The sequence below is a fragment of the Misgurnus anguillicaudatus genome, chromosome 4 (assembly GCF_027580225.2).
Source record: "Misgurnus anguillicaudatus chromosome 4, ASM2758022v2, whole genome shotgun sequence".
NCBI classification, from domain to species: domain Eukaryota; kingdom Metazoa; phylum Chordata; class Actinopteri; order Cypriniformes; family Cobitidae; genus Misgurnus; species Misgurnus anguillicaudatus.
Window position 1 is genome coordinate 37234223 of NC_073340.2, and position 23587 is coordinate 37257809.

The 23587-nt window shown below is 40.4% G+C and overlaps 2 protein-coding genes across 3 annotated transcripts in view; one reads left to right on the forward strand and one right to left on the reverse strand.

The window, feature by feature from the left end:
* adamts14 (ADAM metallopeptidase with thrombospondin type 1 motif, 14) overlaps positions 1-13927 on the reverse strand; it is a 57749-nt gene extending 43822 nt beyond the window's left edge. For both annotated transcript variants that reach the window (XM_055176074.2, XM_055176073.2), the window contains exons 1-2: positions 13638-13927; positions 11260-11618 (exon numbers count right to left, since the gene is read on the reverse strand). In XM_055176074.2, the coding sequence (XP_055032049.2) occupies positions 11260-11618; positions 13638-13710 (432 nt within the window). In that variant the 5' untranslated portion in view covers positions 13711-13927. The remainder of the gene's footprint in view (positions 1-11259; positions 11619-13637) is intronic.
* Positions 13928-17576: 3649 nt separating this feature from the next.
* Positions 17577-23560, forward strand: LOC141363744 (uncharacterized). The gene is made up of 2 exons (XM_073867250.1): positions 17577-17728; positions 18117-23560. Exon 2 carries the CDS (start codon positions 18329-18331, stop codon positions 23333-23335), a length of 5007 nt encoding a protein of 1668 aa, XP_073723351.1. The 5' UTR covers positions 17577-17728; positions 18117-18328; the 3' UTR covers positions 23336-23560.
* The last annotated feature ends 27 nt before the right edge of the window (positions 23561-23587 follow it).

A 23587-nucleotide genomic window follows, 5' to 3' on the forward strand; every position in this document is an offset into this window, starting at 1 on the left:
TGTTTTGTTTGTGTTACATGTTACTTTATCAGGCGGCAGGCACTGCAGACGCAACAGCGCAGTCGCAGACGTCATCAGCATCTGAGCGCTGTCGCAGACTCCTTTTTGCATTTTGCTATCTGAAGAATTAAAATGTGCCCACAACATTTCCAAACCCCAGTACGGTAATATTCAGTTAACCTCCGCTGTGTAGAAAACATATTAACTCATTCGCCGCCAGCCTTTTTTCAGAAGTTGCCCGCCAGCATTTTGCCTTCCAGGAAAATGTTCTTCTAAAAATATATAAAAATACAAATATATCAATTGAAAGAACAGACCCAAGGCTCCAGACTAACTTTTTTCACTAGGAGCACAAACTGAAAATTTTAGGGGCGCAACCAGAAAATTTAGGGGCACACACCCGAAAATCAACATGCTAACCAAATATCCACATTTCTACTAATTTCCACTGTATTATTAATAAATACTTTGATGATAGATGCAGAAAGTACAATGTGCTGTTTCAAATTCAGTGTCACATCAGAAAAAAATGTCAAATTTACTGGTCGCACTTGTGCGACTGGATGTAAAATTCAGTGGCACATTCTCAAATTTTGGTGGCAAAATGCCACCATTTGGTGGCAGTCTGGAGCCCTGAGACCCTCTGCTTTCAAACAAACAAACAAACAAACAAAACGGGAAAAAACATTTCATCCTCTCTATATTTTTTTCTCTGCTTATAAACTCTTAAATATGGGTATTTTTCTTCAAAAATATTTTTTTAGCAAAGAGCTGAAATAATTGAATTTTTATGAAGGAATTTTGTTAGAGAGCAGATTCAGAACCATTATTAAAAACATACACGGAGCGTAAAATTAATAAAAAAATTTGCTTCAGTTTTTTATAAAGCCGTATAAATTGCGGTTTTACACATTACCATAAAAACTTATCAGGAACACTTTTTTTCATGCAAATGTGTTCTCTTAATTGACGAGATAACTTGTCAATGGTGAGGAAAGAGTTAACATAAACATATTTTGTGAAATCATTATCGAACATTAAAAATAATCGTGTGACTATTGCTTATGTCATTTTCATTGTTTAAATACTATATGAATTTAAAGTTACATGAATTTTATAGGATAATGCAGTTGTTGTGCAAATGCATTAATGGCACAATTAAACAAGCCATTAAATAGAACATAAATAAACAAAAAATGCCATTTCAGATGTAAATATGATGCCAATTTGTGATTATTCTGATTGAAGTAATTCATATGAAAGTTAGTCAACACAATTGGAATGCCATTGAAAAGACTGTGAATATTTCATTTAATTTCTGTGTATAAACAAATTTCTGTGCCCTTAAAAAAATGATGCATACACATAGTACCCTAACCAAATATAAAGTGATTGAGAGATCTAGACTGTCAATGTTGTGATCTTTGGTTCGAACTCCTCAGCAAGAGTTGAGATTGGAGTATTTGTGCAGACGTCTGCCCAATGAATTCAATCCAACATCTGTGCTCAGGCAATATTTCCTTTACCAAAGGGTCAAATTCATCTTTTACAGAGGGATGCAGACCTTTTACCTGAACAAAAGCAAAGGAAAACACTTTCATCTGTGCTACAAAGACTCTACAGTGCCCTCCATAAGAATTGGGACAATAATGACAAAATGGCTTTGTTTGCTGTGGAGACAAGACATTTGTAAGAAGAATAAGAAAAGCAAAAGTACAGAATGTTACATTTTATGATCACATTTCATCACATACATGCATTACCAACAAAGAACAACAACCTTTCATCCTGACAGACGTGTGTTAAACTCAGACTGCAGAAACAATAGATCAAACTGATACTACTTTATTGTCTCAATACTCATGGAGGTCAATGGAGGTCATAATGGAGGCCAGGAGACTCAAAGCCATCAATATTTTGTATTATTGTAATCTTTTGCAGAGGTTATAGTTGCTGTTTCAGAGTCAGGATAGAGTCTATTTCCCATCAGCACATTCAGCTTTGAGAATAATGCACAGATTTCAGGTGTATTCAAGTTAAAGGGTATGTTGGAGAGAATAATGGCATAAAATACAGTATCCCATATCTCACAAAATATTTCATACAGTCACAGATTAAAACTTTTAACCCTTGCTTTTGATGTTTGTGTTGAAAAATTCTCAGAAGACCACGGTAATATACCATAGTTTTGCATGGGTAAGCACCTTTTACATTTTCCATTTTCATAAGACCGTGTAAAAATCAAGTTAACACATGCAGTGTCTGACGAGAAAAAAAACATGGGTTCAAGTTCAGCCTGTGGTGTCAAAAAATGACTTTTGTCTTGTTTTCAGTACAAATGTCTAAAAATTCTTAAATCAAGATGTATTTTCTTAATGGGCAAAATGACCCAAGACAAGTCTACATTTAAGCATATTTGTGCTTAAAACAAGCAAAAATATCTGCCAATGTGGTAAGATTATTTTTTTACATTTTTCTTAAATTAAGTGTTTAAGAAGAAAGTAAACTTATTTCAAGATTTTGTTCCTTATTGCTTGTTTTAAGAACAAATTTATTTAAATTTTTTTGTCTAAAAACTAGACTTATTTTCTCTGGGATTTTTGCTCGTCAAGAAAATACATCTTGCTTTAAGACTTTTTCAATATTTGTACAGAAAACTATACGAAAATACTAAGTAAGAAAGTCATTTTTTGTAGTGCATAGCCACCCACAGTTTCTACAGAGATGTGTGAATGACTTCTTCCTGAGAAAATAACTCAAAAAGGAAAAGTGACGGCTCTTAAAGAGCAAATATACATCAAATTTCACATATCAACTCAAGTGACTTTGAAGGTGGGTATTTATAATATAGCCAGAGCGTCAGTCTGCCCTCATACTGCTGTGAGCGTTTCACACGTCTGAGTTACAGAAAAAAAGAGCCAAAGGACAAGAAAAGATGTATTAAACATAGATTTCATATTGCATGCATTTTCTAAAAAAAGGAAATCTCATTGAGTAAGGTGGAAGTTTTAGTTTTTGGGTCGGATTCGCCCGCATCACTAACCAGAAACATCAACACAAACACTGTAAAAATAACTTGACAACAGACATTCATGAAAGAAACGTTTATGAGATCAAGACTGTAAAATCTTCTGCTTCTTTCAAAAACTTCTCAGCAAACATGAAGACAAAGAAAGGCAAAAATCCAGCAGTTGCTGTAAGAACCCAAAAATCTCTTTATTGTCCTGCCCGACAACAACATGTAATTTAAGGGAGATTGTTTGTCAACCTATAATTTGTAGTCAGAAACTGCAGGACTTCTGTTTGAAGTAAACAATCCTGAAGGCCAAATCAATGGACAGCAATGTTTTGTCATATAAAATGTTAAATTCATGTCATTTTGTTTGAAGATCATATTTACCGTTTCTATTGAAGTGTGACTGCTGTAGAAGTTTGTCATCAATCACTATTATTAATATTCATTATAAAAGACAGATTTACAGAATGAAGATCCTGTCAGAAGAGTTTCCCACTTTTGTTCTTTCTTTCTGTCTGAAGTTAGACATCACTCTTACTGTACTGTTACTGAGCTCTTTTTAAATGGACCAATGAGCAACCACCCAGAATACCTTAGCAACACACTTATAAGACTTAGAACACCTTAGCAACACAAGGCTCAGAACAACATAGCAACACACTTACAAGACTCAGACGCCATAGCAACACAAGACTCAGAACACCATAACAACACACTTACAAGACTTAGAACACCTTAGCAACACAAGACTTAGAACACCATAGCAACACAAGACTCAGACGCCATAGCAACACAAGACTTAGAACACCATAGCAACACACTTACAAGACTTAGAACACCTTAGCAACACAAGACTTAGAACACCATAGCAACACAAGACTTAGAACAACATAGCAACACACTTACAAGACTTAGAACACCTTAGCAACACAAGGCTCAGAACAACATAGCAACACACTTACAAGACTCAGACGCCATAGCAACACAAGACTCAGAACACCATAACAACACACTTACAAGACTTAGAACACCTTAGCAACACAAGACTTAGAACACCTTAGCAACACAAGACTCAGAACACCATAGCAACACAAGACTTAGAACACCGTAACAACGCACTTACAAGATTCAGAACACCATAGCAACACACTTACAAAACTTAGAGTGGCATAGCAATGCACTTACAAGACACTTACTGTACTGTTACTGGGCTCTTTTCAAATGGACCAATGACCAACCACCTAGCACACCATACCAACACACTTACAAGACTGAGAACGCCATTGAAACATACTTAGAAGACTCAAACACTTTAGCAACACAAGACTCAGAACACCATAGCAACACACTTACAAGACTCAGACGCCATAGCAACACAAGACTCAAAACACCTTAGCAACACAAGACTCAGAACAACATAGCAACACACTAACAAGACTCAGACGCCATAGCAACACAAGACTCAAAACACCATAAAAACACACTTACAAAACTTAGAACACCTTAGCAACACAAGACTCAGAACACCATAGCAACACAAGACTCAGACGCCATAGCAACACACAATACTCAGTACACCATAAGAACTTCATAGCAACACTCTTAAAGACTTGGAACACCATAGCAACACACTTACAAGACTCAGAACACCTTAGCAACACAAGACTCAGAACACCTTAGTAACACACCTACAAGAATCAGACGCCATAGCAACACAAGACTCAGAACACCTTAGCAACACAAGACTCAGAACACCTTAGTAACACACTTACAAGAATCAGACGCCATAGCAACACAAGACTCAGACGCCATAGCAACACACAATACTCAGTATACCATAAGAACGTCATAGCAACACTCTTAAAGACTTGGAACACCTTAGCAACACAAGACTCAGAACTCCTTAGCAACACACTTACAACACTCAGACGCCATAGCAACACAAGACTCAGAACACCTTAGCAACACAACACTCAGATCACCTTAGTAACACACTTACAAGAATCAGACGCCATAGCAACACAAGACTCAGAACACCTTAGCAACACACTTACAACCCTCAGAAGCCATAGCAACACAAGATTCAGAACACCTTAGCAACACAAGACTCAGAACACCTTAGCAACACACTTACAAGAATCAGACGACATAGTAACTCAAGACTCAGAACACCTTAGCAACACACTTACAAGACTTAGAACACATTAGCAACACAAGACTCAGAACACCTTAGCAACACAAGACTCAGAACACCTTAGCAACACACTTACAAGACTTAGAACACCTTAGCAACACAAGAATCAGAACACCTTAGCAACACAGGACTTAGATGCCATAGCAACACACAATACTCAGTACACCATAAGAACTTAACAGCAACACTCTTAAAGACTTTGAACACCATAGCAACACACTTACAAGCCTTAGAACACATTAGCAACACAAGACTCAGAACTCCTTAGCAACACAAGACTCGGAACACCATAACAACACACTTACAAGACTTAGAACACCTTAGCAACACAAGACTCAGAACATCATAGCAACACAAGACTCAGACGCCATAGCAACACACAATACTCAGTACACCATAAGAACTTAACAGCAACACTCTTAAAGACTTGGAACACCATATAGCAACACACTTACGAGACTCAGAACACCTTAGCAACACAAGACTCAGAACTCCTTAGCAACACACTTACAACACTGAGATGCCATAGCAACACAAGACTCAGAACACCTTAATTGCTTGAATGGCCCAGTGAAAGAACTGAAGATCAAAGTTCATAAAAAAGGGCCCAAGGAACCTTCAAGATTTAAAGCAACACTATGTAGTTTCCATGTAAAAATGACTTACAGCTCCCCCATGTGGTTGAAAAGTGCAACAGTGCCTGGTATCAGACACTCTTCTGCAGGCAGGGTGAGGGGCGGGGCTGTGTGCTCTACCCTCCACCGCCACTTTCAGAGTGTGCTTGTAGCAGCTAGGAGGCTGCTCAGGTTGCAACAGTACAATTTGTCCAGTTAAAAGTTGTTCTATCACTGAAATAATTTTAGAGACATTATTTAAAGGTAAAAAACTACATAGTGTTGCTTTAAAGAAGTACTTACAACCTGGTTATGATCCACTAGCGCAAAATGCGAATAATACTTTTATATTATGAATAATGTTTTTCCTGTTATTAAGATTTTGTTCAGGAGTGTATATATATAGTACTGTATGTATCCAAAATCTATGTGTCAGTGTATTCATCTAAATGGTGTTTTTACACTGAAACAAACACAGTTTCTGTACGTCAGCTTTTCTAATGAACACATTGGAAATCACAAGTCAGGACAAATTATGATCGACAGGTCTGATGTTGAGTGGCCTTGACTCGATTTAAATGGTGGAAACACAAATAGCAGCTCCGCCCTGACTGTGTACAGTTAATAATACTGTTTCCAGAAAGCATACATGCACAACACAATTAGATCATCACATCATCACTACTGCATTCACACGCAATACACAACACACGCATGCATACCACACACATCACATATGCTCATAAACACATGATCCAGTATATTTTTCCACGTAGTCGAGCCCAAAATAACATCTTCTGGTTGGGTCACATGTTGGGTCACCAAACAAGTGCTGTACAGAGCTTTAGTGTCAAACAACATTCAACTGAGACACCATAAAGTGCTTTAACAACCCAAAAGTACTTTCAAATATAAAAGTAGATCAGGAAACCTTCTTGTCAACACTGAATCTCACTTCTGTGAAACCACCACAATGATTTCTCTGAATCAGAACAGAAATGTCTGAATATATTTAGCCTCCATGAAGAGATGGAGAAGATATGCATTCACAGCATTTCACATCGCTCTGCGTATTTTAATCTAAATTTGCTGTGGGTTTACCGTAGAGACACGTCTGAGCCGAGAACTAAAATAGTGCTGGGATTTAACTAACAGCTCAACTGACAGCTGTCAGATTGGGTTTTTAAGGCTGACTGCACGCGCTCACATGTCTGATAATGCCTAACAAAGTGCACGCTCAGCATTCAGAGCTCTGCTCAACACGCTGCATGAATCTCTACTACACGGCTCTCCTTGACACGCAGCCCCTGCAAGCCATGACGTGCTGATGTTGGTGTTGGCGCGCTCTCAATAACACGCGTGGCAGCTGATCGCTCTCTATACCGTGACAGGCGAGCTTCCTCTCAGTCATACTAATGACCTCACATGCTCAAAGCGGACGCCCTGCTATTCGTAAAACCTTGAAACGGCGCTCCATTACTGCAATGCCTCGTGGGTACTGCACGTCTCTTGAAACACTGAGAGCAGCTGTCTGGACGTTTAGGAATTTCTCCAGGGCGCATTTAGAAATCACATGGACCTCCATCAGCGGCTGTGTTTCCGATAACTGCAGGCAGATCAACTGGAACAAACTTTCAAATAACTTACTGCACATTGTGGCGTAACATCCGTGAAGCTGTTGCATTGACATGCTGCGCCATCAATATCTTTATCTGCCCTGGATCATTTACGGTCAACTAGAATGAGGTTGGGTTTGACGGGCTGGGTGGGGTTGATATTGGCTTAAAATCAGTGTCACTCAGGACACTAAAGGTTATCCACACACAAAGATCAGATACATCAAAATCATGCAGAGTGCACAGCACAGTTTTAGTCTTAGTGGCGCTTATGCAGTAATTTGCCTGGTTTCCATTACAGATTTGTGCAAAATAGTTGCAATATGTTGCTAAAAAAACGATTGCAAAATGAAGGCGTTTCCATACCTATGTTATACAGCTAAAATGTTTTTTGACGTATAATTTTTATGCATATCGTACCCACCGCACCAGCCATTATTTTTAGTCAAAGTCACTTTTTCCAAACATTATTGGAGTGGCCATGTATGAGATGTTTCTGGGATGTTGTAATACGTGTGTTCAACTTCATACGTTACTGGTAGAACTGACGGGCAGATAAAGTCAAGGTACTGCGATAGCGATTCCAGAAATCATACGCAGAAATCTACCAAATCTACGCAATGTAATCCGCCTGTCAGTTCTTGAGGTGCCGCATAAAGTCCAACGTGGTTGTGTATCTTTAAAGAATGATCATGTGACTTTTATGTATGTCAGGTGACCTATAAATGCGAAAAACCTGCACAGTTTTGTGATATATATTCCTTTATCGCATTGCCTGAAAAAAAAACTTGTGCGAGTGTAAAAACTTTTAGCGATATATGTGAGTTTTCACCAAATTGCTGTGTTTCCATTGGCCGTATTTTCAATTTTAATAAGTGCAATTTAAAGGGTAAGGGAAGCGCAAGTATTGTGACCGTATGCATGCATTACACACAAACAATGAGAAAAAAAACAGCAGCTGTTTATAGGTAATACATACGTTACATTTCTGCATTTCGCAGAAACCAAACTGAGCTCCAGAAACACAGATTACTGACAGTCAGCCTCCTGAGGAGTAAATACTTCTGCTGGCTAAAATGAAACATTACATGCATTTGCAAAGCACAAAATCCTCACGTATGTCAGTAAAGATTGCTATATTTTAAAGAGGACATTTCACAAAACTTTTTTAAGATGTCAAATAAATCTTAGGTGTCCCCAAAGTACATGTGAAGTTCTAGCTCAAAATAATTTATTATAAAATGCTAAAATTTACACTTTACTGTAGGTGTGAGCAAAAATGAACTGTTTATGGGTGGGTCCTTTAAAATGCAAATAATCTGATCTCTGTAGTTGGATAGTGCCAATAATGGGGCGGTATTATTATACTAAAGCCTGATTTATAGTCGTGCATAAGTTCGTAGCCTGTGTGTAGCTCTGTGTAGCCTGACGTGCACCTTGCAAAAATTTTAACAGCGCGTCAGTTCTACGCGGACCGCAAGCGCTGTAAATGGGCCACCAGAACGTCGACGCGGAAGACGACGCAAAAGTATAAATGAAAACCGACGCAGAACCTACGCCATCGCGGCTACGCCGTAGGACCTATGCACGACTATAACGAGCCCTTAAGATCCCCTTCTGACATCACAAGGGGAGACAAATTTTAATGAGCTATTTTTTCACATGCTTGCAGAGAATGGTTTACCAAAAATAAGTTACTGGGTTGTTATTTTTTTACATTTTCTAGGCTGATAAAAGCACTGGGGACACAATTATAGCACTACTACAAACATGGAAAAGTCAGATTTTTATGATATGTCTCCTTTAAGGAGGACGCTGCATGTAAGCGTGATCTGTCTGTACTGTTACTGAGATTCAGACTCATTTAAATGCTGAATGTGTGCTTGTCTACACTTACTGCCATCATAATCAATGCTATAAGAGTGTGACAAGATCGTGTTACTATACATTTTCTGCTGAGTTGTTAGAAAAAGGCTTAGCACAAAACTCTAATGCAGTGTTGTTTCTTCACAGGTGCATGCGGTGTGAACGCTGTAATGGGTTAATATGAGCGTCAAAAGGCTGCAGACACAAGATGTGTGAAACCGTATTTAAACCAGCACATATGCATGACTCGCATACATGTTTCAACTTTTGTAATTGTGTTAAAACGTCAGGCCAACTCCAACATCACGAAGAGGACTTTAGTCAAGCATCGCTTACAATTGCTTATGAACATGTAAAAATGTACTTCATAATGCTCCCATTGTTATATGGTGCAAAAGTAATATTTGGTTACGTACAGCTGGAGCTTTAAAATGTTACATAAGTATCAACTTTGTCTTAAAACTCCTGAAAAGATCCATCAAAGTAATACTAATGAAATAATAAAGTAAGAGATAAGAGCTGTAAGATGTATGTTTGTTGGTAATATAGCTCTTGATGACAAAAGTTCCCCAAAACTTTTGCAAAAGTCTCCATTTACTCTCCAATGAATCTCATTGCTGAGCAACAAATGAGACTGAATGAATCTCATCGGTCCTGCGGGTGTGTTTTCCCACAAAGCGGAACCCTATAAATCACAGGCTAAACACACGGTGTAGACACAAAAACATCAATGGCATTTTTCCACACATTCAGAAGATTTCAGTCATTCACAGCTCACACGCTGCAGCTGCAAAATGTGCAAAAGCAGTTTTTGCAGCAAAAACAAACAAGTTGTGCCAAGAGTTTTAAAGCCATGACTTTGACTTGAAGGATATTTCTCCTGACACTCTGGCAGTACAGACCGGCCGTTGTGTTGTGGACTCACAGTATCGGTTGCGGCCGACGGTCAGCGTCGCAGCAGACAGCGTGTCATTGTCTTCGTGGCTCTGTAAGTCATTAGCTTAAAGAGTGATCAATGCCACCGTAATGAATGATCTTATTGTGTGCTCGTGAACAGAGACGCTCTGTGCTGCCTCTCACGGAAATCACTATTGCTGATAGAGGTATCCCATTACCTTATAAAAGCAAAGCAATTTTCATTCGACTAATAGCAGTGAAGCTAAACACAGACGCATTGTCAGAAAGCGTCGAGCGTGCATTGTGTGGCGTCAGCCAAAATATAAACACATGCAGAGACTGACACGCCACATAAACACATGCGCGCTCGACTCGGTCACAGCTGTGGTCTCTCGGGGTCGGTGGTGTGGTTTGATTTAGGCTCCGTCCACTATCAAGGGTGCACTTACTCATGAAGGGTGAAGTGTAAAGGGTCATAGGTGAAGGGTTAAGAGAATGGCATTTTTTGAGAGGTTTTAGTTTGGGACCTGAACAACAGTCAAAAGTTTTTCAACTACTATTTGAACGAATTCAGTGTGCTGTGACAGAGATAAAGTTATTAGTTTGACAAATCAGCAATGTGAAAATATGATGACATTATATGATCAGTGCTGATGGACATTTATGTCTTACGTAAGCATTGGAAAGATTGGAGATTGCTTCTAGTGACAGATGAACAGATGTCCTAAGGCGACATCAACAGTTTGTATTATAATAAATATTCTAGGACTGAATGATGCAACACTGTATCCCAAATCCTAATGATCTAAGACAGCCTATTCAGACATTATATTCATCATCATCTCGACTTGTACAACACAAATGATGCCCAAAAACACTGCGTGTGCCTCCAAAAGTGTGCACATGATGAATACATCTGGACCACATCTATGACGCCCAAAAATACTGTATGGTCCTAATGATGCTCATAAACTCTCTACTGGGTGTAATGGTGTCCACCAGACTTCGTTGGTCAGTGGTCACCATCACCTCAGGGCATGAGAAACTTTTACTTACCAACCCATCACAGTTACTGATAGCCACGGAGGCCTTGGGCACATCCGTCACATCTCCAGTGAACACACAGAGTCCGTGGATGCGCTGCGTGGACCGCTGCTGAAAATCCTCCTGCCACTCAACGAAAGCCCCTGGGGCCACAAGCCTCCTATTGGCCCTCAGGCGCAAGTGCAGCTCGCGACCAAACACCGTCACGTTGAAGAAGAGCTGCTGTCCGGTACCGGGCGCATCACGCTTGACCCGTTTCCTCTCGTTAGGTGACACTCGCGTGGACAGTAAGTGAGAAATGAACCGGCCCTGAGCGTCGCTGCTGAACGGGACGATCAATCCAAATTCACTCAACTTATCCGAGATATTACCTGATAAAACACACACAAACACTGCAATTTAGTTTAAGAGAGAATGAGAGAGGGAAAGAGAGAGAGAGAGAGAGGTAGGTAGGTAGAGAGGTAGGTAGATGGATGGATGGATGAATGAGTAGGTAGGTAGATAGATAGATGGATGGATGGATAGATAATAGATGGATGGATGGATGGATGGATGGATGGATGGATGGATGGATGGATGGATGGATGGATGGATGAAGGATGGATGGATGGATGAGTAGATAGATGGTTGTTTGGTTAGTTGGATGGATGGATTCAGAGATAGATAATAGATGGATGAGAGAGAGAGAGAGAGAAAGAGAGAGAGAGAGAGAGAGAGAGGGAGAGAGAGAGGGAGAGAGAGAGGTAGGTAGGTATGTAGATGGATAATAGATGGATGGATGGATAGATTCAGAGATAGATAATAGATGGATGAGAGAGAGAAAGAGAGAGAGAGAGAGAGAGAGAGAAAGAGGTAGATAGATGAATGAGTGTATGGATGGATCAATAGATAGATATAGATAAAAGATGGATGGATGGATGAGTAGATAGATAGAAAGATAGATGGGTGGATGGATGGATGGATGGATGGATGGATGGATGGATGGATTGACGGACGGACGGACGGACGGACGGACGGACGGACGGACAGACGGACAGACAGACAGACAGACAGACAGACAGATTATAAATGGAATGGATGAGTAGATAGAGAAATGGATGGATAGATGGATGAATGAGTAGGTAGATGGATGATGGATGGATGGATGGATGGACGGATGGATGGATGGATGGATGGATGGATGGATGGATGGATGGATGGATTGATGGATGGATGGATGGATGAGTGGGTAGGTAGGTAGATAGATAGATGGATGGATGGATGAGTAGATAGAGAGAGATGGATGGATGGATGGATTAATAGAATAGATGAATGAATGGATGGATTAATAGATAGATAATGAATGAATGAATAAATGAATGGATGGATGGATGGATGGATGGATGGATGGATGGATGGGTAGGTACGTAGATAGATGAATGGATGGATGAATGGATGGATGGATGGATGAGTAGGTAGGTAGATAGATAGATTGATCGATGGATGGATGAGTGGATAGAGAGATTGATGGATGGATGGATGGATGAATGGATTGATGAGTAGATATTGGTTGGTTGGTTGGTTGGTTGGTTGGATGGATTAATAGATAGATAATAGATGGGTGGATGGATGAGTAAATAGATGGATGGATGGATGGATGAGTAGATAGATGGTTGGTTGGTTGGTTGGTTGGTTGGTTGGTTGGTTGGATGGATTAATAGATAGATAATAGATGGGTGGATGGATGAGTAAATAGATGGATGGATGGATGGATGGATGGATGAATGAGTAGATAGATGGTTGGTTGGTTGGTTGGTTGGTTGGTTGGATGGATTAATAGATAGATAATAGATGGGTGGATGGATGAGTAAATAGATGGATGGATGGATGGATGGGTACGTAGATGGATGAATGGATGGATGGATAGATGGATGGATGAGTAGGTAGGTAGATAGATAGATGGATGGATGGATGGATGAGTAGATAGAGAGATTGATGGATGGATGGATGGATGGATTGATGAGTAGATAGATAGTTGGTTGGATGGACGGATTTAGAGATAGATAATAGATGGGTGGATAGATAGATAGATAGATAGATAGATAGATAGATAGATAGATAGATAGATAGATAGATAGATAGATAGATAGATAGATAGATAGATAGATAGATAGATAGATAGATAGATAGATGAATTTAAATTTAAGTGTATATTAGCATGCATTAAAATGTAAACACTTTCACGCAAGATCTGCATTATTTCTGGCAAATTTAACGTGAGTTTCTTTAAAGTATCTTTGCATGAGTAATAAATGTTTGTTATGGGTGAGTTTGTGAAGAATCCAGCTGTTTAAAGTTACTCTCTATACTGAAAGAACTAAGTTAAAGTTGAATGAAGCAGCTTCGCTTACCATGAGATTGTGCAGCGTGTCTATAGTCCAGTAATGCGATCGTACAGTACATGAAGAGAGAAATATAATCCATAATGCCACGAGTTTACCTTTAAACTACATTCAACTACAACTCTCAACTGTTTCAGAAAGCATTGTGAATATCCAGACTGAACGACTGAGAGTTTTTCCACTCTTCTGATGGACTCGACTGTACTGGGATCAGATGGGACAGCCCCATCATCGAGCTGATGACGACAGAGGGGGAAAAGAAAGTTTGATATCCCACAGATGGATCATGGACTGACTGAGACTCCACGCGTCTTTACTCCTTACATATCAAAGGCTTTACAGTAGTTAACAGATCAGTTGTTAACATGTGTGCTGTTTCTGAAGTGATGGATTTAACACCTCGCGGGAAAACTCATATTTCGAGACATATTTAATAGTTCAACTAAAAATGAAAATCCTGTGGGAAAATCATTCATTCAGCCTCATGGCATTGCATGTCCACAACTGAGGTATAAGCACTAAAAGTTTTCCGTCTATTATAGCTCTTCATTTTATTATTTTACCTGCTGTATTTAAATCTGGCACCAGTTTCATGCACCTTCGACGAGTCCTCAACGGGATAAAAAGTAAAAAGGTTTGAAACAGCATATGATGAGTAAATGTTTCCTCAATGTTTTCCTAAAAGTATAAACACGAGTTAACATTTTTGCCTACCTGATAACTAAAACAAAACTATTTCAATCATGATGTATCTGAATCGATGACTTGAATCATAGACAGATTGAAGATTACAGCTCCCCCTACTGGACAGGACTGACAGTGCCGCATTATCATCTTTAGTATTTTTAGTTTAGTTTTTATACATTTACAGTCATAGCAGGATGACTATTTCATTATACAGTCTATCATGCAATGGTAGTTCAATGATCAAATGAAGGGTAATAGCACCAAATGAAACAAGAATTAATAAATAAATAAAAATCTGCCTAAATTTTTTAGGAAATTCCAAAAAGGGGACCAGACACGCAAAAAATCAGTAGACCTTCGGTGTAAGTCACAGCTTAGTTTTTCTAAAGACAATTTGAGTCAACCACATATTGACAGAAGGGACCTGAGGAGTAGATCACAACAACATACATTTTTTGGCCAAAAGATGTAGCACAGATTCTAAATCATACAGTTCAAGAGATAGACCTTCAGCAAAAGATTTTCCAATGATCCTCTGTACTTTGTGTATCTCTTTCCAGCAGGTCTTGATCGTGTCACAGTCCCAAAATACATGCATAACCGTGACTTGAAACACAATTATAAAACATCTTGTGGAGTCAAACTTGTGTTAAATAAGTCCTGTAAATGAACTGAAGGTTTTGCTCATGAGCTGCAGCATTATCAATAATCAATATGCTCATATTATCTTCATCAACACTTGAACATTCACACAGAGGACTGGATCTCAGAATACACACAAATATTTTTAGCAAAATAAACACTACAAACTATTAACTAGCTACCAATGAAAACTCATATTGGTCAAGTTGTATACCAGTAGAAAGTGTGCACATGTGATCATAAATTAATGCCAGTGTGCAAGTTCATCAAGACCTGTTGATGTTGAGATGATAAAGTTGAAACTTGCACATTTAGAGAAGTCCTCAAAAGTAAGATTATAGACCATTGACATAAAAAACACCTGTTCAACCTCATAAAAATTGACCATGGGTTTACAGTTAAAGGTGCAGTGTGTAAATTTTAGCGGCATCTAGTGGTGAGGTTGTGAATTGCAACCAAAGGGTCAGTCCACTGCTCACCTCTTGCTTTTGAAACGCATAAGCTACAGTAGCCGCCACCGGACAAACAAGTCATTGTTGGAGACAACTTAGTAAAAAAGTTTGTCTGTTAAGGGTTTCTGTAGAAACATGGCGGCACAAAATGGCGGCCTCCGTGTAAGGGGACCCTCTGTGTATGTAGATTTAAAACGTCTCATTCTAAGGCAATAAAAACATAACCGTTCAATCAATCAATCAATCAATCAACTTTTATTTCTATAGCACATTTTGCCAACAAGAACAGTCTCCAAAGTGCTTTATACACCCCTAATAATATAGTTTTGTATATTATTTTGCATTTCTGTCAAGAGATCCTTCTAAAAATAACACACTGCACCTTTAAAGCTAAAAACATGGTTAGTGTAGAAAAAACATGGTTTTACTAATAATCACCCATAGGGCAATTTTTTTTTTGATATATTTCAAAATATTTAAAAAATGGCCAAAATATTTCAGCAAATAATTTTTTGGCAATTTTTTGTATATTTTGAAATATATTTTACAAATAAATACATTTTGAAGCATTTAAATATATATTCACATTGCATTGAACAAAAAAACTTTGTTTTTGTTAGGAACCTGTAAACAAAATTAACATATATTTAAATATGTTTTGTAAATACTGCATTTTTGCAATATTGGATGTAAAATAATAAATGTGTCTGCTAGCCCTTGAAATACATTTTGAAATGTTGATATAAAGGTTAAAATTAAATATATTTTCAAATTCAAAAATGTAATCAATTAAGCATTACTTTTTACAAAATGTATTTAGCATATATTTCAAATATATTTTTCCCAGATATATATATATATATTTTTTTTTTGCTGTATGGGCAGTACACCTAAAAACCATGGTTATTACACTTTTACCACAAAAAAACATGGTTAATATTTGGTAGGGGCAGGTGTCAGACCCATCCAAGCAGCGCTCATGTCTGTACTTTATGTAATATGAGACACGTCTGCTTGTTAAAGCTCCGTGATGGTGAGAAACTTTCAGTTAGATCCAATCAACTGTTTCTCACATATCAACTAGACTAACATCCACACTAGACACAATCTCTTAACCTCTGTTAGTTAGATAATAAAATGACATTTTATAAATCATTTCAATTTAGGACTTGTGAAATGAATTATAGAGCATCTTTATTGTCTAGTAAAGGTGTGATTCAGTTGTGACTCAGAGTCAATCTGATCTTGTTAAGACTCACAGAGAGGATGAGCAGAATTAACTCATTACTGTTAATCACTTCATGTTAATCTCATCACACATCATTTAGCCTGATGTTAGTCATTCATTTAAAGAAATAGTTATTATTTTTCTCTTTCATTAAACACAAAAGAAGCTGCTCTGTTTCATAAGTCAACTGTGATTCTGTCCAACACCATAAAATCAGTCTGAAATATGACTCATGTCTTATATTTGAACTCCTCTATTGTCATATATAGCGGGTTTACGTAAGGAACAGACTGAAATATAATTATTCACCCAAACTCACAAAGACACTCTCAACAATAGGACTCAATAGGAATTGAAAAGTTTTAGCTTGCACTAGTTCTTTATGAAGCGTTTTTTCAGCATATTTCTTTATGCAGTCACAGCAGAGGCTCGGTCTCCTCTTGACTTCAGTCTACCCAGAGGAACGTTTAAATGTCTCTGGTTGGAGGATCTAAGAGACCTTTAGGATTATGTACAGATGGTAAATCAGAAATATATAGCGGAGCTGATCCATTTAAAAGTTTAAAAACCAGAAAAAAGACTTTAAGATCAATTCTGTAACAAAGTGGAAGGCAATGCAATGATATCAGTACTGGGGTGAAATGCTCTCTCGTTCATGCACACCAGTAAGGAGCCTCACGGCAGCTGTGAAGACACTAGGAGATGATTGGTTTATACGTAAAATAAAGGCAATTACAATCATCTTGATGAAATAAAAGCATGGATGACCCTCTCAAAGTCCTTAAAAGAAAGAAATGATTTTACTTTAGCTCTAAGACTCTAATATGAAAAACATTTGTCTTGACTACAGTATTGGTCTGTTTGTCAAAATGTTTGATTATTATCAAAATATATCAAAGTGCTTTACTAATGGTTATGATGCCAAGTCACCAAAATGTAAACTGTCAGAAAGTCAATGTAGTAACTGGGAACTAATGTTCTTTAGATGTTTCCTAGAGGGAACGTTTTTGAGTGTTGCACACTGGTGAAGACGGCTGTCAATCTTTGTATATGCTGCTGTTAACGTTCTGTAATGTGTACATATAATACAAGTAAGTTAAAGAGAGTTGTATGCTATTACATGTTATGTTATATCCAGATTATGTTAATTGTAATGTTTATATTGATCGCGGTGTTCAGTATAATCGGTTATTAGCGGCCGCAATTTTGCCGCAATGTTTATGCTAATTCATTATTATAATGCTAGCGCTACATGTAACGGTCACAAACATGTTAAGTTATTTAATTATTAATATAAGCACCCATTACGTGTACTTTTATGGTATTGTTGACCATATTATCTCATGAATATTTCAGTTACACATATTTGTGTTTATATATTTCTACTGATAATACCATTTGGGTTTATGGTTTATATTTTGTTAGGTAATATTAATCTGATGGTAATTATTTGTAATTATGTTCTTTGTTTCTTTGTAGACCATTACATTACATTACATTGATATGAGCAGCATACACAGATGTTGGACCATCAATAAATGTCTCATTCTAAAGACTTTCCTCCTCTCCTGATTCTCTGACCGGAATATGGTCCATATTTGGCCGCCTCAATCAGCTGTTATTAAATGTAGTGAGGTTTGCTACATTAATTTTGGTCCTTCGAGCCGGATTGAGAGCAACATCAAACCAGTATGGACCCAACAGTAAGTGACACAGAGACAATGGATAGACCTCGCCGTAGGACTAATTTGCCGTCTCACCTGGCTGATTATGAGGTTGATTACCCACCAGCAGCAGACCATCCTTCTAAAGCTTCATTGCCAGGTTCCAGTCAACCTAGAAGCAGCTCGAGGAAAACGTCTCATAGCGGTAACAGGTCTCATTCCCGGACCAGTAGGCGTTCTATTACCTCCACTGGCGTTTATCTTCCACCAGAACTCTCAAGTGTCCAGACCGCTGTTTTGGAGGAGAAGATTAAACAGAGACAGTTTGATAGTCTTAAGCAGCAAATACAGGAGGACTCACTCGCTGACATGGAATATCAGCGGCTGCAGACACAAGCTAAGGAAGCTCAGCGTGTTCAGGAGGAGGCTCTAGCAGCTAAGGAGGCTTTGTCCAAACATCTAGAGAGACAACGAAAACTGCAACAAGCAGAGACTGAATTAGAGGTAGCGAAGCTTGTATCTTCTATGCTTTCTATAGACTCTGGTTCAGCCACCCCGGTGCCTTCAAGCTCACCAGCCAGCCCTTTACCTCCATCTCAATACAATCAGAGTAGTCCAGTCATGAGTCCATCACATAGCTCTTTGTCTAAACAGCCCTTTCCTCAGTCATCAGTAGTGACTTCATCCATGCAGCCTTTCTCAGCTGATCAGATACTGCTGGATGATGACTCGCAGCCGTCACTAAGACCACCGGAGCAGACATTACCTACCACTGAATCCGTGAGTGTTTCCTTACCTCCAGTGCTTCACTTACCACAATCAGTGTCAGTCTCTACAGTATCACAGACTGCCAACATAACTGCGCCATTACGCTCTGTGATGTCATCATCGTATGTGGTACCTCAACCTCTCTCAGTAGCCTCCGTTATGTCCACTACTGCACACCCCTTGAGTATGAGCATGTCATCTGTGCCACAGCAGTCTACCGCTGCCGCACTGCCGATGTCTACACGTCCATATATGATACCGCAGACATTTCCCCCTCCAGTGACTACCTATGCCCGTCAGCTGCAACTTCCATTTACCAGCCAGCAGGCATCAGCCAGGCCACCTAATGCTAGCTTTACTCAGCCACCCTCATTGCCGCATCTTCCCTATGCACATTCGGCATACCCTGATACAGAGTTACTGTTTGCTTCAGCTTATGGCATTCCACAACCTAAGCTACCAGTGTTTGAAAGTGGTAATGAGAGTGACTTCGCCTTGTTAAAATTAGGACTGGACAATTTGTTAAGTAGTCACAGCTATCTTAGTGAGCAGTACAAATACCATGTCTTGTTAAGCCATTTGAAACTTCCTAGTGCTCAGCAGCTGGCTAAAGCCTACATGTATCATTCACATCCATACTCTGCTGCGTTGCAGGCACTTCAGGACAAGTATGGACAGCCAAGACAACTTGTGCAGTCAGAGCTGGGTGCTATCATGAACAGTCCACCACTAAGATTGGGCGATGCTAATGCTTTTGATTCCTTTGCCTTATCGGTACAATCGTTGGTAGGTATGCTGAGGACTCTTGAAGGCCAGAACGGTTATGAGCTCATGTGTGGCTCTCATGTGGATCGTCTGCTCAGCAAGTTGCCACCTGCCTATCGTGATGGCTTTGTTGAATACTGTCTAAGCAAAGGTATTCTCCAGACAGGCACAGACAAAACCTATACACTTCCAGATCTGGCCGTTTGGCTCGAGATTAAATCCCAAGCGAAGCGAATTTCCAGCCGAGCTGCAGCACTGTTCCATTGTGACTCACCCAAGTCCTATGCTAAATCCACGACTTTTGCTCGTCCAAAGGAGAGATTTACACCTGTTCTCTTGACCAGTGAGAGAGGCACGAAGGGTCCTGATGCTGCAACACAGAAGTCTAGCTCAAAGTTAAAGCCCAGGCCGTATTGTCCTCATTGTGATAGTAGGGACCATTACCTAAATGCCTGTGAACAGTTTAAGAAACTGACTACAGCTCAAGTTATCGCTTGGATTAAAGAGGGAAAGCGCTGTTGGAGATGTGGCCGGAATCATGCAGTGGAGGTCTGCAATCTCAAGCGTCCATGTGGTGTTTGTAAAGAGTTACATCTCACCGTTCTGCACGATTCTGTCAATGATACTTCCAGGGCCGTACTCATGGTCAGTCTGCCACCTACCAGAATATACTTTGACCGTCCTAACCGTTCACCCAAGGTTATGTTGAAAGTAGTCAAAGTCCTTCTTCACAATGGTCGACGAACTATGGAAACCCACGCAGTTCTTGATGACGGGTCTGAAAGAACAATAGTGCTTCAGCCAGTAATGGAGCAGCTCAAGTTAACTGGTACTCCAGAATTGCTCCCATTGCAGACAATTCACCAGTGTCACACAGAACTTAACGGGTCATCTGTGTCTTTTGAGGTGTCATCAGTATCCAAGCCAATGAAGAAGTTTGCTATACATAATGCATTCACTGCCACCGGTTTGTGTCTAGCAGAGCACAACTACCCAGTGGCTGCTCTCCAGAAGGCTTATCGACACCTAAAGGACCTTCCACTGCCTCCTATGGACAGAGTGAAACCGCTGCTTCTTATCGGGTCTGATATGCCGCATCTCCTGACACCAGTTCAGCCCATTTGTAAAGGCCCCATAGGAGGACCCATTGCTGTTCATACACCGTTAGGATGGTCTCTCCAAGGCCCGATGAGTCCCATGCAGCCCTCACGTGGAAGTCAGCAGTGTCTTCACATTACGACAGTTTCAAATCGTGACGATCTGATCCAGCATGTGGAAAGACTCTGGCAAGTTGACACTCTTCCATACAATACCAAGATGGTTACAAGGTCCAAACAGGACAAAGAGGCTTACACTTTACTGCAGAATGCTACCATCAGGGTGACTGTGGATGGTATACAACGTTATGCTACACCACTGCTGAGACGAACCCCCCTAAACATACTCCATGCAGATAAAACAGCTGTTCTTCCTAGTTTGCGCCGTATTGAGCGCAGACTGGCACGGGATCCTGAGAAGGCTAAAGTTTACTGCAATGAGATCACTAAGTTGGAGTCAGCCGGGTATGTGTCTAAGATAACTGCAGAGGAAGCAGACCAGAGTGCAGAGTCTTGGTTCATACCGCACCACATGGTGCAACACAATGGTAAAGACAGAATTGTCTTCAACTGCTCCTTCCAACATCAGGGACAGTCCTTAAATGAACAGCTGCTACCAGGACCAACTTTGGGACCATCCTTACTAGGTGTCCTCCTGAGATTTCGCCAACACACCGTTGCTATCAGTGGGGACATCAAAGGTATGTTCCACCAAGTCCGTTTGCTGCCTGGGGACAAATCCGTCTTGCGTTTCCTTTGGAGAGACATGTGCAGGGAGGCAGAACCTGATATATATGAGTGGCAGGTTCTTCCGTTCGGCACCACCTGCAGCCCCTGTTGCGCAATTCATGCCCTTCAACATCACGTCCAAGCACATAAAGATACTATGGCCAACTCAGTGGATATTGTGGAGCATTCATTCTACGTGGATAACTGCCTTCACAGTGTACCATCGACGAGTGAAGCTAAAGAGATAGTGGATGGGTTGCGCCAACTCCTTTCCAAAGGGGGCTTTGAGATTAGACAGTGGGCGTGCAATGTGCCAACGGTAATCCAACACCTACCTCCAGAAGCCAGGTCAGCGAATAGCGAACGTTGGTTAGCCCAAAGCACTGCTGACCTTCAGGAACTCACTCTTGGTCTGCGGTGGAATTGCATAAGTGACACCTTGGGGTACAATTTACGTTCTGTGGAAACTGTTGAGCCTACCATGAGGAACATATATAAAACTTTGGCGAGTCAGACTGACCCTTTGGGGTTCATTACCCCGTTCACTACAAGGGCCAAGGTTATTATCCAAGACCTCTGGAAGCACAACCTCGGTTGGGACGACCCCATAGAACCATTACCTTTGAGAGAGAAGTGGCTTACCTGGGTAGGAGAACTCCCAACTCTTGTAAAGCTTCAGTTCCCTCGAGCATACACCCCAGTCTCTGCTGACCACCCTTCTGTCACCCGAGAGCTTCATGTCTTTAGTGATGCGTCGGAAAGGGCATACGGTTCGGTGGCATACTTACGCACCACAGACCATCAAGGACAAGTTATTCTTACCTTCGTCTTAGCCAGGTCTAGAGTAGCACCTCGAAAATGCCTGTCTATGCCTCGTTTGGAGCTGTGTGCTGCCCTTACCGGTGCACAGTTGGCGAAGGTGCTCCAAACAGAGTTGACCATACCTATCCATAAGGTCACTTTCTGGTCTGACTCTACCACGGTGTTGTACTGGTTGACATCTGAATCTTGCCACTACAAAGTGTTTGTAGGAACGCGCGTGGCAGAGATCCAGACTCTAACAGAGATGGCTGAATGGAGGTACGTGGATTCGCGTAACAACCCTGCCGACCACATTACACGGGGTCTTACACTTACCGACTTAGCAGGCCCGCATCAGTGGAGCTCAGGTCCAGCCTTCCTTGTTCAGCCACCTGACCAATGGCCATCAATGCCCAAATGTGAATGTGAACCTGACAGCAGTGAACTAAAGAAATCTGTCTTTGTGGGATCTGTTTCAGCACCTAATAGTTCGCTTCCTCCAGATCCAAGCCAATTCCACACATGGCAAGAGCTCGTTAAGGCCACAGTCATATCCCTGCATGGGGCGGCTAGCACCAACACTGACCCTTCTATGGAGGCTTCTGAATATATTAAAGCGGAAAAGCTGCTTCTGTCACAAGCTCAAATAGACTCCTTTCCTATTGAGGTTAGAGCTTTGAAGGCCGGACATCCTATTCCACATAACAGTCGCTTAGGCTCACTTGCCCCTGAATATGATGATGCCACTGGTCTTGTTAGAGTTGGTGGACGGCTACGACGTGCTAGTGAACTTGATTTAGAGGCCATACACCCAATTGTGTTAGACCCTAGCCATCATATCACTAAGTTGCTGATAAAGGACACAGATCAATGACTCCTTCACCCTGGCTCAGAAAGGGTTCTAGCAGAACTGCGCCGACAGTATTGGGTACTTCGAGGCCGAGAAGCAGTTCGCAAACACCAGCATACTTGTCGAGACAGTCAGTTGTGGCGGGCCAAGCCTCAAACCCCACGTTTGGCGGATCTACCCCCCTGCAGGTTAAATCTGTACAAGCCACATTTTTATTCTACTGGTGTAGACTGCTTTGGTCCATTCTCAGTCAAAATTGGACGCCGCCAAGAGAAA

What these genes read in the sequence shown, in the direction of transcription:
- LOC141363744 (XM_073867250.1), top strand. Translation starts at nt 18,329, where the DNA reads ATGGACCCAACAGTAAGTGACACAGAGACAATGGATAGACCTCGCCGT.